The 18,566-nt window shown below is 38.9% G+C and overlaps 2 protein-coding genes across 6 annotated transcripts; one reads left to right on the forward strand and one right to left on the reverse strand.

Moving 5' to 3' along the window:
* The first annotated feature begins 9,743 nt into the window (after positions 1-9,743).
* LOC141601132 (NAC domain-containing protein 100-like) lies at positions 9,744-11,986 on the forward strand. Its single transcript, XM_074421401.1, has 3 exons — positions 9,744-10,310; positions 10,590-10,867; positions 11,226-11,986. The coding sequence occupies exons 1-3, from the start codon at positions 10,121-10,123 to the stop codon at positions 11,772-11,774; spliced, it is 1,017 nt and encodes a 338-aa protein (XP_074277502.1). The 5' UTR covers positions 9,744-10,120; the 3' UTR covers positions 11,775-11,986.
* Positions 11,987-14,023: 2,037 nt separating this feature from the next.
* Positions 14,024-18,501, reverse strand: LOC141601137 (uncharacterized). 5 transcript variants are annotated; one of them, XM_074421408.1, is made up of 4 exons: positions 16,262-18,501; positions 15,434-15,528; positions 14,878-15,044; positions 14,024-14,764 (listed from the first exon to the last, which is right to left on the reverse strand). In XM_074421408.1, exon 1 carries the CDS (start codon positions 18,421-18,423, stop codon positions 16,387-16,389), a length of 2,037 nt encoding a protein of 678 aa, XP_074277509.1. In that variant the 5' UTR covers positions 18,424-18,501; the 3' UTR covers positions 14,024-14,764; positions 14,878-15,044; positions 15,434-15,528; positions 16,262-16,386. The 5 variants fall into 5 exon arrangements, with proteins under 5 accessions (XP_074277509.1, XP_074277519.1, XP_074277518.1 ...); XM_074421418.1 differs by adding an exon at positions 15,624-15,687 and having other exon boundaries at positions 14,024-15,044; XM_074421417.1 differs by having other exon boundaries at positions 14,024-15,044; positions 15,434-15,509.
* Positions 18,502-18,566: the final 65 nt, after the last annotated feature.

Genomic DNA, 18,566 nt, shown 5'->3' on the forward strand with positions numbered 1-18,566 from the left:
GTCAATAGCACTCGATCAAGAGGAATAGTAGCGGATCGAGTGAACTGGGCATTCAAAAACTGCTCGACCGAAAGGTAACTAGGTCGATCGAGTGGTTCTCCTTTTGCAGGTGGTCGATCGAGTAGAGGAAATGCTCGATCGAATGGATTTGGCAGCAAAAGTGCTCGATCGAGTACAACAAGTACTCGATCGAGGGATCCTCAGCGTATTCCTGCAAAACGCAATGAAAAACAGCCCGCAAACTAACTAGACAAGCATACTGAGATAGTTTTATGGTATAAGAACCATTTATTACAACTGAAATTAAATAAAAAGCAAAATAAAATCGCCGGGTTGCCTCCCGGGTAGCGCTAGCTTCAGTCAGGTCCCAGCTCGACCTTCTTTTCTTCAAGCCTCTCTAATCAATCACAATCAAAACGGCTCAAAGCGCGCAAAAGAACTTTGTCAAATAAATAGTCTGCGCATGTGCTACACAACAGCATAAGTAGCACCAAAGTGGAATAACAGAATAGGAAATTAAAATAATAAACCGTTTAAGTCTAACAAATTTCCTATGAGCGCTCCTAAATTTATCCACAAAATATAGGAGCGCGGGAGCAATTGTCAATATATGGGGGTCCCGATTCAGATTAGCAAACTTGAAATGATAAGGACGGTGAAAATTCGTTAAATTATGCGTCCACATATGAGGGGGTATAGCTTTGAAAAAGGAAGCATGAATAAGACGAGGCAATTTACAAATAATAATGAAATTACCGTTTGCTACCTCAGGTCGATCACTCTTAATGACGGAATCATAGATAAAAGAATTCATTACCTCTTCCGTGCTAGGAGTAATTACCGTCTCAGCTGCTTCTTCATCGACCTCCTCAGTGGAATCCATCCCGTAGATCGCAGCTTCGAGTGTATCCGACTCGGCTGTGAATAAGGGAGGTTCACCGTAACCTTCATCATCGTCAAACTCGTCATCCAATATGAACCCAAGTGACGAATTAAAGCTCCCAATGGCCAATTCAGTCGATCGAGCAGAATAATCACTCGATCGACCACCTTCCTCCCGCATCTCACTCGATCGAGTAAGAAAATCACTCGATCGAGAATCATCCTCCTGCATCTCACTCGATCGAGTAAAAATACTACTCGATCGAGGGCTTCCTTCTGAAACTTCACTCGATCGACTAGTTTTAGTCACTCGATCGAGTGATTTTTCCTGTATAGGGCTGAAATCTTCGCGTGGGGCAGTGAAATATGATAGGAACTCGTCGTCTGAGTCATAGAAGTCATCCTCATCATTGGGCAACACGGTTTCCTCAGGAGAAAAACCGCTCTCAGCGAGATAAACCTCTTCTTCTTGCATCTCAGCTGCTAACTGAGCTATTTGTGACTTCAGCGCATGGATTCGAGTGTCCATATATCTATCACTCTCTTGCATTTGGGATACTAGGGTCCCCATTAAATATGTCAGCTCCGCGATTTCTTCTTTCTCCATCTCAGCTGCTAACTGAGCAACTGCAGACTCGAGATTATCAACTCGCGAGACATACTCTTGCGCTTGGAATGCAAGTGTCTCCATCAAGGATTTCAGCTCCACAATGTCTTCTTCTTGTATATCAGGGGGATCTTGTTGCGGCGGCCATTGATAGGGTGGATGTGGCGGCACAACTACAGCTGCATTGTGCTCGCAGAACCACATCTCCGTAGCGAGATCACCTATTTGTTCCATATAATGGGACATCGGTGATGGGTCAAAGGTACTCAAGCCTTCCCTTTGATCGTCTTTCACCTAGAACTGTCTAGGTAGTACCGGAAGGCCTATCAAAACAAAGACTCAAGGAAAAAGATTAAAACGGCCTCAAGGGAAAAATCCCCTGAGGCTAAAAACAGATAAAATTAAACAAATAAATAAATAGATTGCCTCCCCGGCAACGGCGCCAAAATTTGATGCGGTCGTTTCTACACCAAAAATAAATACCTAACTCAACTAACAGAAGCTAGTGGAAGTAGGGTCGATCTCCACAGGGAGGCTAAGTTGCTATCTATCTGTTAAACTCGGTCTGTTAGGGTGTCACAGAAATGGGGGTTTTGTATTGATTGTGAACTAAACTACTGCAGCTAAAGGCAAGAGAAGGGAATAAAAGGGAATTCAAAATAAGAGAAAGGAAGTATGCTAGGAGTCGGTCTACCGTGGCAGCTATCAGATCTTATACTATCGGGAATACTAAGGCGATTAGACTATTGATAAGAAGAGCTATGGTCGTCACCTTTCGGTCCTTAAACCGCCCTAGAGCGTAAACAGCTTAACTTTCGCCCTCACTGCAATACCCTATTGTAATTAAGCAAGTCTTCCCTTCCAATCTTTCGATCTAGGTCGGGGTTAACTAGATTTATGGTCTCCTGCATGCATTCATTTGACCGGATAACAGTTAAATTGCCTAATACAATTCCTATCGCAGGGCTAATCTATTTAATACAGTTAAAGCATCGCTACCACGGCTTCCCTAATCCTAACATACTAGGGGGAATTTAGCTAGACATAGAATTAATAAGAGCAATAAATAAAGAGGGAGAGGGAATAATAACCATTAAATAAAAAGAGAGAAAGGAAGAAAGAATTACTGAATTAAAGAGATCCGGCAATGAACAGGAATAAAAGTAACAGTGTATAGAGAAAGGGGAAGAGCAACGTCATCCTTCGATGATTACAAATGACAACCTTTACTCCTATTTATAAGAAAATAGGAGTAGAGGTTAAACCTAATGACGGAATTAGAGCTAAAAAGCCCAGCCCGTAGCAAAGTCCACTCGATCGAGTGGACTAAAACCACTCGATCGAGCAAACCCGACCAAAACGCTCGATCGACTAACAATGTCCTTGATCGAGTAAGTGCATAAAAAGAACTGGTCGATCGACTACATAGTCTACTCGATCGACTGATTATTGACTCCTAAACCACTCGATCGAGTAACAAATCACTCGATCAAGTGAAACTTGACTTCAGCAGCTCATCATTCTCGTTAGTTTGACTTTGACTTGTCCTTTTAGCGCCCAAAACACCTTCACGCATCCCAAGACAGCAATATTTCCCGCTCCAAATCTACTCTTCTTCCAAATGCATGCTAAATGGACGGTAAATGACTTGATTTCGCTACTTTCGGGTTCATTCCTACAAATAAGACAAAATACACCAAAGTAGCATATTCGAGGCATTTCGTAGCATAAAACCACGATAAAAGCATAGAAATACGTGCATAAAATAGGCTAAAAAGACTATGTAAAATGCACGTATCATTGGGTGAATCAGTAAGAAGCTCAACACATCGTGGTCTCGGCACCGTTCCATGAACCCGTTTAGTATTCAAAACACCAAGGTCAGAAAATGGGGAGAAGTTCCACGCTAAATGAGGTTTGATGAGTTGAAGGCCCCAAACAATACATTTCCATCCCCACGAAGAATTACTCTTGCCATCGTTAAAAAACAGATCACCATCACGCCACTTTAGGCCATATTTAGCACCAATAGACTTACAAAGGATAGAATCTGGATGAGTGATCATTCTCCATCCAATCTTTGCAAGAAGTACTTGATTGAACTCCTTCATACGTCTAATACCCAGACCACCATTCCTTTTGGGTTGACTTAGGAAAAGCCTGCTACACCAGCTAATAGAGGGAGATTTCTTATGACCCGCCCACCAAAAATGAGATAAAATAGCATCTAATCTTTTTGTCACACTTACCGGTATTTTGAATACCGATAGAAAGTAAACCGAGAGGGAGGACAAGACAGAAGAAATCAGAGCCAATCTACCCGCCGGCGATAGAAGAATGCAATTCCATGAAGATAATCGCTTCCTCACCTTATCAATGATAAACTCAAAAATTTCTCTTTTACTTTTATTCCCACCTGAGAGTCCCACGTCCGTAGGAATACCCAAGTAAGATCCCAAATTAGTGCCACACGGTATGTTGAAGGTTTTCAAGCATTTTCGAGCAAAGGACAGACTAGAGCTCGAACTTAACATCATAGAGGACTTATTATCATTAATAACCTGGCCGGAGGCATGACAATAATCCTTAATAACTTTGTCAAGGCTTTCGCAACTCTTAGAATTACCTTCAATAAAAAACATAGAATCATCCGCAAAAAGCATATGGGAGATAGGGATACTATTTCTGTTGATCTTTATTCCCCGTATAATCCCCTCCTTCTCCATACGTAGAATGTTTAACGAGAGAATTTCCGTGCACATAACAAAAATATAAGGGGAAAGAGGATCGCCCTGACGAAGGCCGCAACTCGGGTGGATACGTCTTAAAGGAACTCCATTAACCAGAATTTCATACGACACCGTCGTGATACACTTCATAATCAGCTGAATGAAATTAGGAGGGAAACCCATCAAGATAAGCGTGCCTCTGATAAAGTTCCAGTCCAACCGATCATAGGCTTTACTCATGTCAGCTTTAAAGGCCATCCTACCCATCCTACCACTTCTAGATGAGGAAATTTTGTGTAATATTTCATTCGTAATTAAAATATTATCACCAATATGCCTCCCAGGAACAAAAGCATTTTGAAAGTCACCCACTAGTTTTCCCATGTACTTTTTCAATCGGTTAGTGATACATCTAGTAATGACTTTCATTATAACATTGCATAAGCTAATCGGTCGGAAGTTATCAACTGCTTCAGGTGCACTAGAATTCGGGATAAGAACTAAGAAAGTCTTATTCAGAAATTCTGGTGAGCTATTACCATTGAGGATAGCCAAGACAGTCCCAACAACATCATGCTTAATAAAATGCCAACACTTATGGAAGAAGATAGCGGGAATACCATCGAGTCCGGAGATGTTAACGGACCAAGTTGAAACACAAAAATGCATTTAACCTCCTTAGGGGTAAAACGAATGCAAAGTGCATCTCTGTCATCAGGAGAAAGGAACTCCTTATTAATACTGAACAAATTTTTCACAGTCGGGCGGTACTCATCAAAAGTGATTTGATTCACTCCTTCTTGAAAGAGTCTAGAGTAGAATTGGACAAATAATCCCTTAATTCCTTCACTGTCAAAATTCCACTCTCCATTATCCATTTTAATCCCAGCAATGTAATTCCTGCCTGCCCTACCCTTAACCCAATTAAAGAAGTACTTGGAGCACGTATCTCCCTCGGTGTTCCATTTCATCTTGGCCCTCTGTTTCCAATATTTAGCCGAGACTTTAGCATACTCCACTTGACTAGCATATGCAGTGGTAAAAGTTCGAGTCACTCCCTTCGTCTGAATTTCGTGGAGCCCTTCAACCAAATTGTCATCAAAATCACTCCATTTATTATTCCATTCTTTCCTCTTGGAAATAGACCAAAGACGCATACAATTTCTAGCTCTTGATAACTTACGTATCATTCTCGGTGGCGAGCACGAGACAGCTCGACCCATTCGTTATGTACCAGGCGAATACATTCCTCATAATCCAGGTTCCAAGCCTCCATACGATAAGGTCTTCTACCATTACAAGTAATTAAATCTGTTTCAAAGATAATAGGCGCATGATCTGAAACTTGAATAGGAAGATGAGTAATACCGGAATTCGGAAAAATATCATTCCAATCCCACGATCCGTAACCCTTATCAAGACGTTCCAACACTACACTATGATCTTCTCTCTTATTACACCAAGTAAAACTTGGCCCCTTAAACGGAATATCTATCAGAAGATGCTCAGCTTTCCATTTATTAAAAAGAGCAGCCCCCGGAATCCGGACCCTTACTACCTCCCCATTTATCTTCTTGATAATCAACTTGGTTAAAGTCCCCTATAAGGAAAAAAGGGTTGTCAAAAGATCGAATCCATTCACTAAGATCATTCTAAACAACTTCACGTTTATGGGTGACTGGTTCGCCATAGATAAGACATAAGTACCAAAAACAACCGCTACATTGCGTGACTTTGATAATAATGAAATTTTGACATGCTAGAAGACATTCAAAATTGGCATCGTGTCTAAATCCAAACCAGAGACCTCATTTGGTTTCATCAGCATCGACACCAAAGCTCCGAGAAAACCCAAAAGAACGGAACATAGGATCAACTAAAGCTACTTTACATTTTGTCTCAGCTAAGAAAATAAAATCAAAATAAGTACTCGAAAGAAGCGCCCTAGTCTTAGCGATAAAGGGGCAAAGGGATTATTAAATCCCCTAACATTCCAACAAAGTCCTTTCATTAAGAGAAAAACCACCACAGCAATACCAACCAACTCCACCCCAGGCTCATAACGACACAACCCAACGATTCCCCCACCACGAAACCAATCCATAAAGGCTCACCGGAGGCAGACAGAAGAAAACAATAGCCATCCAAAAGTCTCACAGAAAACCAATTGAAAAACGGAGCGAAAAGGCCACTACAAACCCTTACCAAATCAATCTCAAACACGCACAACACAACCCACCAACACTAGAGAGAACCAATTAAAACCCGCAGCAAGCCCAGGGACATTAAGTAATAAACCACAAGACCACAGTCACCCAAAAGTCAAAATAACACCAACATGACAGAAGCCACCTAGCCAAGGGCCAACACAGACCCTTACCATAAAAGGCAAAAAACAAGGAGAGGAGCACTGAACACAAACCCCGCAAAAGACGCCCAATTTCACCAACCGACACCTCCCAGGACCACCGCCATACAAGCAAAAGGCCGAACAAAGGGGCGACAAAGACAAAACACCAGAGACACAAGAAGACAATAAACAGGCCAAACCAGGGGTGGGGGGAATGGGGGGATCACCCCTAGGTTGCAAATATGGTTTTCGGTGACAGGACAAGGGTACGGAGGGACGGGGGTCCGACTCAGATGGGGCATAAAACCGACCTAACAAACGGTCAAAGACATCCCATTAAACTAAAATGGAACGACAAACAACTCCACACGCCTTCCATGAACACCAAAGTGCATGGAATTCCGAAACTCCTCGGAAGAGCACAACTCCAGCCACCAGGCTCGTACACCAAACCTTCCCGCACGCACCAAACACCATCACAGGGTGCGACGGAGACTGAAGACAAAGAAGGAAGGCCGCAACAGCGAATCCGGCAGCAAGAGCGACAACAACAAACACTACAGACATCAAGCTCGGCAGCAACAAGCTCGAACTATATAAATGAAAATAAATTTCGACCGATGGGTTGACCGCTAACAAACGTCTAAGTTGAAGAAAGCCAGAAAGAGACGACCCAAACCAAAAACGCCATTGTTGTTGACTGGCATTACACCTCACACGGTCACTCCATTCAACTTCAACAACCGTTTAGAACATAACATCCCCAATAAAACCTGCAAAATCAAACAGTGACATCCCAGATGCGACATATTGATTTTAAGGAGTTTTTCTTCAAAATCAAACAGTAAAATTGAATTCAATTATTGTAAAACTTTAACAATAGATTATAATTCTTCAAGTAGTGAAGTAATTACTCGGTATTTGTTTAGCAATTGTTAGTAACTTGTTTATCAATTATTTTGTTCAAAAATTCGGGTTTGTCAATTAGTAACTTGGTAATCAATTATTATCAATTATCAGTATCAATCATTAACTTTCCGTATGACTTGGCTTAGCCATTGAAAAAGCCATATGCTGTCAGAAACTGAATTAGAAATTTTAAGCATGCTTAATGCAGAGAAAAGAAGGCAAGGCTGTGTAATTGTATCACCCTTCTCCGAAACCCAAAAGTGATTGCCAGTCACCTGAAACAACACCAGTTGACCAAACGAACAGTGTGAATTCTGTTATATGGGTTGCAGAAACTATAGAGTATAAAACGAAATGAATGCATACATTGGATGAAGGGAAATAGGGAAGGGAGGAAAAAAAATCAATTGGTGAGGTGATGAAAAAATGACGAGGGTAAAATTGTAAAATTCGTATGTGAAATAGTAAAATTTGTATATGGCTAGAAATTTTGACATAGCAAATTAAGCAACAAGCCCTTGTAGCTTACCATCGTAGATGCTCTTAAGATTTGAGTGATAATGGACTTTTTGAGGTTGAAAAAAGAATATTAAGTGCTTGTTTGGTTGCCCATTCAATTCATGGGAATTCTAAATTCCATGAATTGAGTTTTTAGAAACTCGTTTGGTTATCCAAAATATTGCAAAATGGGGGAATTCAGAACTCCCGAGTTTCCAACTCCTACTCACACTTGTAGGAGTTTAATTATCTAGCTCCCCTGGGTAATTGGAAACTCCTTCATCTTATCCCCACCAAATTTACTCATATAACCTCTAAAAAATTACGGGGTTGATATTAGTAATATTATAGAGGGATATATTGGTATTTAGAAATTAGAATCAGGTGAATTACTTGGTTTAACCAAACATGAGAATTAGTAAAATGAGTTATAAATCAAATTAAAATCACATAATTAGACAAACAAAAGCAGGGTAGGAAATAGGAAAAAATACGATGATATCCAATGGTGGAGCTAGGGGGCGAGGGCAAGATTTTTGGGATTTTTAGTTAAGTTTTCCGAAATTTTTTCGAGTGTACCTTTCATAGTTAACCGTTCGTTCTTAAAGATTTTCACCCCTAAATTCAAATTCTGGCTTCGAAACTGATGTTATCCATACGACGAGTTTTTCGGTGTGACAAATGATTGTGCCGACTATAATTTGTATTCATATAAGTACATCAATCATATATTTTTTTATTTAATTATGAATATATCACCATAGGTTAAAAACAAAATTACGTGAAATCAAGTGACTTGGCCTCAATTTTAGCTAGATGCTAAACAGTCGTTTGTCAAAAGATATCAACACTGACAGCTTGAAAGCATTTGTAAATGGATATGTACTCTGTACTACAATGTACTAATTTAGTAATTTCCAAGAGAGACATTTTAGGGGCAGTTGTGACCCGGAGAGGGCTAGTAGAGGCGCTGTTCTTCACTATTGTAGAAAATTTTCAAAATTTTTAAAAGTTATTAATATCATTATGTATTCACCTCCACTAAAAATTTTTCGCCCTATTGACTTTCAATTCTGACGCGACCACTATTTAAGGAAGTTATGATCGAATTAACTTGGATTATGGCTTCTTTGAAGTCATTTTAGCTTCGCACTTCACAATGCACAAATGACGGATGTTTGTCTGTTGGAGTCAGTTGGAGATGGAAAATGGAGGGAGGAGAGAAAGATGTACTATGAAAATAAAGACACTAAATAAAACTGTTATACTTAATTATGCTTATGTGTAAAAGCTAGATTTGGTAAACTGGACAATCTGGTCGGGTGCACATCGGGTCATATTTGGGTTTCACAGAATTCGGGTAAGATCGTGTCAAGTCGAATCAATACAGGCCCGGTCACTTTCGGGGGAGTAATTATCACGTTATTTACGGATAACCGACCGTATGTAACAATAAACATTGGGCTCCGGTCATTTTGATCAAGTCAATTCGGGTTATTGGGTCAATCTCACGTCCTCAATTCGAGAGTCGAGTACAGATCAGTTATTCGGGTCAGGTCGGTTCATTTTCAAGTTTCAACGTTAAAAGGCTAATTACAAATTAAACTTTTTAATTTCACTATTGATAGAACGAAGGGGTTCAATTACCGCTTTCACACCCTTTTCAATAGAAATGCAATTCACAAATGGCAAAGCTTCCTTCCATCCCACGTCTCTTTCAATCAAGAATTCAAGACCAGTAGTATTGAGGAAAGTCATCTACCCATTTATACAAAATTTTCATCTCTTAAATCCCCCCAAAAACTTTCTCACTTCTTAATCAAACATATTCTTCTTAATCATCTCATCTTCTCCTTTGATCTTACCTAAACAACTTTCTTAACTAAACCCCATTTAGAATCATTAATGATTTCCAACACACCCTCTTAAACTTTCTTGTTTATTTTTTTCTACAAAAGAAATAATTTGCATTTTATTGGAAATTCTATGATTTAAAAAGAGGTGTTTTAGTTTAGACAAGAACGAAGAAATTACTCGAAAAGGCTACATATACACGACGTGTACAAGACCTTATCTATCATCAAGATCACTAGCACTTTCAAAAAGTACTTATTTTTGTTGAGGGTTTTAAGAAAAATAAAAAAAATGGAGAACATGGAAATGGTTGATGGAGGAGAACAGGAAGCAATGGATTTACCACCAGGATTTCGGTTTCACCCGACCGACGAGGAGTTGATCAGTCATTACCTGACCCCTAAGGTCGTCGACAACGATTTTATTGCACGAGCTATTGGAGAGGTCGATTTGAACAAGTGCGAGCCTTGGGAATTACCAAGTAATCAACTTCTTACACAAAATTTCACTACACGTCAAATTTTAATCGTTCTCGAATTTGTCATATAAAAACCTCGCACCTCAAATTGACTAATTTATGTAATTATGTTACTCGACTTAAATTATAGGTTGAATACTTCTTTCAAGACCAAGTCGAGTAGCATATGGTTAGTCGATTTGAGGTGCGAGGTTTTGAAAGAAGTCTACAATTTATCTATGATTCATGGATTAAACATGTTCATTTTTTTTATTTGATTATGGTATTTTCGATTGTTCATAGGTCGGGCGAAAATGGGAGAAAAGGAATGGTATTTCTTCTGTGTAAGGGACAGGAAATACCCGACAGGGTTACGGACAAATAGGGCAACCGAAGCCGGGTATTGGAAAGCCACAGGGAAAGACAAGGAAATCTTTAGAGGAAAAGCCCTTGTTGGTATGAAGAAAACATTGGTGTTTTACAAAGGACGAGCTCCGAAAGGCGAGAATTCCAATTGGGTTATGCATGAATATCGGCTTGAAGGTCGATGTTCACCGCAATACCTCCAATCTAATACAAAAGTAAGCATTCATTTCCTGATTCCCTTTCCATATAGCTTAATTTCCTTTCCCCTGTATTTCCTCTGTTTTCCTCTGTTTTGCATTGTTTCCGTTTTTAAATATACTTCTACGGACCATATAAATGGTTTTTTCGGGTTATAAACCGGTTCGGTCATTATTAGTCGAGTCCGTTTAGTGTGATTTCGTCATTCCAAATTGTGTTCATTAAGTTTATTTTAAAATTTGTGTATGTAGAGAAAATTTCAGTTTAATACTCGTATCAAATACTCTCTCTGTCCCAGTGAATAGTTTACGGTTGCTTACGGAGGTAGCAAGTCAATTTGAGTCGATTTAATTAATTTCTTATTGCGCCGTGCAGAATGAATGGGTGATATGTAGGGTATTTCTAAAGAATGCAGCAGGAGAGAAAATCCCTTTTCCGAAGTTAATTAGACCGGAATCATACAACAATGAGTTTAATCCTTTCGGAAATTTACCGCCATTGACGGAGTCATCACCTTATACTACGACCACGACTACGACTACTAAAAATTGTGCATCTCACGTGCCCTGCTTCTCCAACAACATGCCCATGGATACCTCATTTGATGGGTTTGTCAGCAACCAATTCCACTCGATTCCAGCGAATTGCGATATCAATGGTTACGCTAGAATTGGTGATGGTAATTCTTATTTTCAGTCAAGTTATACAATGTCAGACCAAAATCTTCTAAGGGCTATTCTTGAAAATCATGGAACAGAGACCAAACAGAGTATAAAAACAGAGACAGTTAATTTCGGTGCATTTATGGATAATTCTGGTTTAAGCAATGATAATTACGACATGGGTCGGACACCGTTTGATTATACTCATGACCCGTCGACTTCTGGTGGACCGGCGGGTTTGGAGCATGTTTGGAATTATTGAAGAAAAATATAGGTAGAGATGCTGATGCATGTAGCAGGAATAGAAGCAAAGAAAATCATAGCAACTTGAAAAAAAAAAAAAAAAAACTAATAATATTATAATGTTAATTATTTCATGTAAAGAATTATTGCAATTGGAATTTGGAAGGTGAGATGGTGATTGAATTACTATAATAGGATGTGTCAACTATTTGATCATCTTGTTTTTTTCGTCGATTGATATCGTTCTCATTAATTAATTTTGTTTCGATTTGATTTTGATTACATTTGATTTAATATTTGACGAATTAGTTAGTTGTCACTGTTGATGGTAAGACTTACTTTCCGGGCTATCCGTAAGGTCGGATGTCTTACATTGGTCTGTGCGGTTGAGGTCGAGTGCCACGAGGCTTAGTGACCGGCTTCCTACGGGAGTACGGGACAACCACTTTCCGATTGGAATCACTCTATATGATACAATTCGGGCAGACTACACTAGTGACATCGCCTAAGTGATGTCACACGATGACTTCAAGAGAATGATGTCATCTTACATTATCAAGGACTATGGGAAGATGATGGAAAGGCAACATAGTAGGCATCCTCTGCCCCCTCTCTATTAGAGACAGCGAATGAATAATAGTATAAGAGAAACTTAAAAAAAGGTTAAAACTATTAACTAAAAATTTCAAAGTTTTCATCATTTAACGGGAGTAAATGCTCTACTAACCCTCTCAGTCCACCATTAAACTCGACTTATTAAAGATAGACAACCCATTTAATTTCAAAGTGGTAATGTCATGAAATTCATGGCCATGGGTCACAACAATAACTAACCAATTAATCATGAATACGTTGTTTCTGTACTATAATACGATATTGCCGTTTTAAGGGAGATTTATTGATACCAACTTGAACAATAAGATTACAACGTTCTGTTATTATTATGGTATACACATCATTTGTGAGTCATTTTCTTTCTATGAGCTCAGAATGCATGAATCTAAATCCATCATAGGATAAAGTTTGGTAAAAGGACCATTTTCATGTCCTCATTCATCGATTGCTCTCTTTGTCTTTATTCAACTCAAATTAATGGAAAAAGAAAATAGGTAGTGCTGCTATAACCGTTTATGCCTTCTCATTTTTTGCGTCGAAAAAGATGTTTTATCTACGTCATGGATAACTACGGACTACGGTATGTCGGTATGGAAAAAAGAAAACGATAAAAACCGAATCAAACAACTTTTGACGAGCATTTTATGGTTGGATAGTTGGTTGAAACTTGAAAGTGATCGTCTTGTAGTAATTTTTTCGAGTATATTGGTTGGTCTTTTGCTCGTCGTAATTTACATATGGAGCCACTATGGAGGTACATAGTTGGTGCATGTTATACCATGGTTTCTCAAAACAAAAAAATTAAGATTTTTATTTAGTTTTCGTTAATCGGTTAGCCTTTTAAGTTATAACCAGATTGCTCGTTTTTGCAACTTTAAACCAATTTCTTTTTATTATGTCATAAGTTAACAAATCTTGTATGATCACAAATTTACGGTTGATTATGTTTGTCAAATACTCCGTATATTACATTTTGATTGTGATTCGTGGTGTGACGATCAAACCGTAATTTTAGTTCATCACGCCGGTTTGCCTATTCATAATAGATACGGAGTACTTGAGTGAAACAATTCCTCGATATCGAACTCACCCATCGTCTTCCATTTTCTTTATTTGGTTTGATAAGTTAGTCTAAACGTATGATTATAGAAGACACAAGAGGTGAGTGCGTGCCTAATTAATCAATTTGAACCAAGCAGAGCAGATTATGAGACCACATAATATTACTTTTTTTTTTCTGACTATGAGGAACAAAATAAAAAAAGTTGCGAGACGGTACGTAAACTTTTTTTTTTTTTTTTTTTTTTTTTTTTTTTTTTGCAATCGTCGCACTACATGTCATTAATTGCTAAGAGTTTTTACTTTAAACGGAGAGGCAATTTTAATTTCCCGATTGGTTTGTTACAACACATTTGATTTATAGCCGGCGCAATATAATTTCTCGCCTTTTACGTGTCTTAAAGTAAAGACAGTGATGAGTAAATTAAGGTGACCACCAATAACATAATAATACGGAGTAACTCTTTTGTAAGACCATTATACGTGTACGACTACACGATACAGTCTAATTAGAAGGCCGATGTACGACAGAGTCTAATTTGATAACTGTGATGACGTAAATATGATGAAAGAAAAAAAAAAAAGGCTACAATAAAACAGAAGCGATGACAGTAAATCAATTTATCAGGGTAGCAACAGTCAGATTTTCAATAACACTTGCCGGAGTATAAAAAAGAAAATTAAAAAAATCTTCTCTGTTTCCGATAATAGTTGTGCAGGAATCTTGTGCATCACTATTCACAACAGATAATGGCCATGAGGGTCTCCAGTTACGAACTCCGGTTCTCACTTGTATCCTGAAGTGAACTGATGTAAACTGATATCAGGAAACATAAACACAGATCTCATATCTGCACAAAGCTGCCTGGCATTTATGTTGATTAAAGTCTCACATCACACACGAGGCTGTAAGCCACAGACAGCAACACCTGTACGAACTAATCCACTTTTTGAAATACGCAATCCCAGCTGCTGGCGATATAGTTTCATCAAGCTCCAAATTAATACCAACTTCTGCCCGAGTATTCTAGGACCTGCTTTACTCATCATTTGTGAACATAACAGTATCAAAACAAAGTCCAGCAGACTAAATACTCCATTTGTCCTTGCTGATAGTTCAAGGACTCCATCTGTTGAGATATGTTTGCTGTAGTATTGGAGAATGAATGTGGGTTCCCCTAGCCTACTTTCATGTGCTTAAATAAAATCGATCCAAAAGCACGCCCAAAGAATCAAGTCTTTTAAGTATTGTTTTCAGCAAGGAGTTCAAGTCCATTTTGTGGACACGGTATGCAATCAACAAACCTCTTCCATAGAGGGTTCTTGGTCACAAACCTTGGAGATAAACATAGATGAGCATGAGTCCGCAGGACCACAGCAGAAGATTTTCACTTATAAAATCTGGAAAATAATATGGCCGAGAAAGCCTGAGAGAAGCTTAAGCTTACATTTGAGTCGAGTACTTCATTGATGAGAACTGGCATTCCTCATAAGCCCCATTCTGCTAGAGTGCTAAATTTCATGAAAAGTTGGAGATATACCTTGCCGAAATTGGCCTCCCAAGTCCCAAGTCTTCCACAGCTAAGATTTCATAAAATAATAGTCCCACAAAGGCCTGTAAAGAAACAAAAGAAAGAAATTGTAGGTGCATACTGAGTTACTGACACAGTAACGTAAATGGTATACTTCCAGTGACGCAAAACTATAAAAGACTTATGCATCCTAGGTAACATGAACCAGACCTGATATTAGACAAACATAACTTCAGAGTTAGATGAAAAAACACAACTGCCAAAACAAAACTAACTTGAAGATAAGTTTGCAGACCCGAGATCATGTTGTTTAGAGGGAGAAAACAAATGAGGGCAGAGAGGATTGTTGAAGGAAATTTTGTATTGATCGAATGAATGATTTACATTTACAGGATGCTATATATAGACTAGCATCAGAATGCTCAGCTTCTTCTACAATCTTCTAACAAACTACTAACAAACTACTAACAACCTCTAACAAACTCCAGCTGTCTGCTCCGCTCTGCTGTGATCTTCTGCTTGTTAAGGATTCTGCTATTGCTCCTGCACTGCACGTCCAATGATATTCTACAAAGGTTACCAGATGTACCAAAGAATCAGCCTTTATTAGACGAGTCAGAAGGGCCATAGCTACAGGAATAAAAAACTAAACTACATCATACCTGAATGAGACGGGGAGGAGAGAAACCCATCATAATTTTTCAATTGATAATTTAACAGCATAATCTGAATGAGGCGTATAAGGGGGCTGGAGGTAAGCAGCCTTATCCCGTGTAAACAGTACAAAGCGGCAGTATCCACATAACCCATAAATAATAATTGCGTCGATAATCGAGATTGCATCAAATGAATGCCACTTGATAAATAGAAGTAAATCTAGTTTAGTGTGTCATTACATAATCTACGTTGTTCCAACTCTTCATACTTTCTAGCATACTTGTGCCCGACACTCAACAAATGGGCATGTTTATGACACTTAAGCCAGAAACACGTAGATTTATCTTATATATCTAAAGTGCGACAGGTGGTGTGTTGAACACTTCTAAATGAGTTTGAGTAATGTAGTTGATGATAATAAACTCAATTCTATCTGTACTGAACCTCATGCAGACAATAACAGCAACAACAACATTACCCCAGTGCCTCAAGGGCTCCCACAAATTGCGGGGGTAGTAGGGTCGGATGTAAGCAACCTCATGCATACAATATTGAACTATATAGCAGCTGCAGGATGACGTAAGAAACCTGTAGTTGTAACCCAGTAATCACATCAAAATCAACAAGGAGCAATAGGTCTTACCAGGTAAGGTTCAGAAAACTAGAGATTTTAAAGCATGACATCCCAATCTGAAGTATTCAGTATTCACGTGTTTCATCAGCAAAACCGTTACTAATTTATATCATTCTCGAAAGCCAGTTTGCTTGTTACAAAAACAGGCCTCGTATCTCCTGTGGCTTCCCAATCCCCGAACTGGGTAGCTCCTCTAAGCACTTCGAAGCCGATTTAACAGCCCCAATTTTTTGGTATGCCTTACATAGGAAGGGGTATATGACTTCGTCTGGCAAGAACCCTAGCTTGAACATATCTGCCTGGAGCATCAGCAGATTAATAACATGATGCGCTCGAGCATGGGCGAATATAATGATTATGTAGGTTAGTTGATCAGCTCGTAAACCATGAGCTCTCATATCTGAGAAAAACTTACTGGCTTTAAATATCCTCCCTTCCTTGCACAGACCTTGTATAAGGGCTGTATATGCAACATGATTCACAGGAACTTTGTTAGCATCAAACTGATTTTTAATCCCTTCCAAACTTGCCGAACTAGTAAGTTGGAGAAAACGTTTGAACGCATCATTGACACGCCCATTTTTGCATAACCCATCAATAAGACAAGAAATTGTGAACGCATTAGGGTGAACCCCAGCCTCCTCCATTTCTCTGTATATCAGTAGAGCAGTATTTGTGTCCCAATTCTTGAAATAACCATTTATCAAACTTGTGTAGGTGACAACATCAGGAAAAATCCCTTTTATTATCATTTCCCGATATATTCCTATTGCAGCCTGCATATTCCCCTCTCTGCAGTATTCATGTATAAGTGGAGAAAAGGTGAGAGCATTTGGTTTTATGCCCTTCTCAATCATTAGTGAACATAATTCCAGAGCTTTCTCCATGTTCCCTTGTTTGCAGTGACCGTCTATTAGTGAGTTGTACGTCACACAATTTGCAGGAATCCCAACATTTCTCATATTTGACAGTAGCTCATCTGATTCTGTGACTCTCCCTACTTCAGATAGACGCTTCACAAGTATACTATAAGTGAACACATCAGGAAGAACATCAACTTTTCCCATTTCGGCAAACAAAGCTTGAGCTTCAGAGATATTTCCAGCTTTACATTGTCCATCAATCAAACTATTATACACAAATACATTGGGAGGAGCACCAACCTTCATCATACAAGGAAAGAGGGCCCTTGCAGCATCCATTTTACCGTCTTTACAAAAACCATCAACTAAGATCCCAAACGTAACCACATTGGGATCCAAGTTATGACCTAGCATTTCCCTAAACAACTCTAAAGCGCGCCTTAGGTTGGTCATTTTGCAATACCCATCCATCAAAATATTGTAAGTGTATAAGTTGGGAGCCACACCAGACTCTTTCATTGCTTTAACCAAATCCTCTGCCTCTGACATATTACTCTCGTTGCACAAACCACGCATCAAACTCGTGAATATAACAACCGTGGGCTTGAGGCCCTTTCGGACCATCTCGTCAAACAACTTCCGAGACTTCAAAATGTCACTACGACAAGCACCTATTAACGTACCATAAGTATGAACACTAGGTACCAATCCCCGAACAACCATCTCCTCATACATCTCCCAAACAAAACCAATCCTACCCAACTTAACTAACCCATTAAGAAGTGCATTACAAGCCTGCGTAGACGGCAACCCCCCAATTTTTCTATACACCCAAACAGCCTCATCCACAAGACCCAACTCACACAATGCAATCATCAAAATCCCAAACACATTACGATCAAACTTACCTCCATCCACCCCCTCCACCCTACTCAAATCCCTAAACACAATAACACAAACACGACGAGACGGGCAATTCAATAGAAGGTCCTGGATGAGACATTTCAACAAATACCTTGCCTGCAAGTACCATTTAGCCTTACTTAACACATGAAGAATCGCCGAATGCGCGTATCGATTCTTCATTACATTAATTTGAGACTTAACTGAATCAAAATAACTCAATGCTGCTTCAGGGGTTTTGCTACTAAGAATTCTAAATGTAAGTTTTTTCATATAATCATTTGATGAAGAAGTAGAACAATCATGGGATTCATGGCTAATATTACTACTGTTACTACTAATTAAACAAGTAAATTGTCTATTAAAGTAACAATTTTGAATCTTTGGGGCATAATGTTTCAACATTTTGTATGATCAGATACAACATACAATTACATAATGCTGTAAATGAGATTGAATCATCACAAATTAACAATTAGAAGATGTTACCTGAAAGAGATTAAAGTACCCAGATAAGAAATTAAGGTATTTAGGTTAATTATGTTCAA

Source organism: Silene latifolia, chromosome 1 (assembly GCF_048544455.1).
Source record: "Silene latifolia isolate original U9 population chromosome 1, ASM4854445v1, whole genome shotgun sequence".
NCBI classification, from domain to species: domain Eukaryota; kingdom Viridiplantae; phylum Streptophyta; class Magnoliopsida; order Caryophyllales; family Caryophyllaceae; genus Silene; species Silene latifolia.

What these genes read in the sequence shown, in the direction of transcription:
- LOC141601137 (XM_074421417.1), bottom strand. Translation starts at nt 18,423, where the DNA reads ATGTTGAAACATTATGCCCCAAAGATTCAAAATTGTTACTTTAATAGA.
- LOC141601132 (XM_074421401.1), top strand. Translation starts at nt 10,121, where the DNA reads ATGGAGAACATGGAAATGGTTGATGGAGGAGAACAGGAAGCAATGGAT. An exon ending in CGAGCCTTGGGAATTACCAA is followed by an intron (nt 10,311 to 10,589) that starts GTAATCAACTTC and finishes GATTGTTCATAG; the next exon opens with GTCGGGCGAAAATGGGAGAA. An exon ending in ACCTCCAATCTAATACAAAA is followed by an intron (nt 10,868 to 11,225) that starts GTAAGCATTCAT and finishes TGCGCCGTGCAG; the next exon opens with AATGAATGGGTGATATGTAG.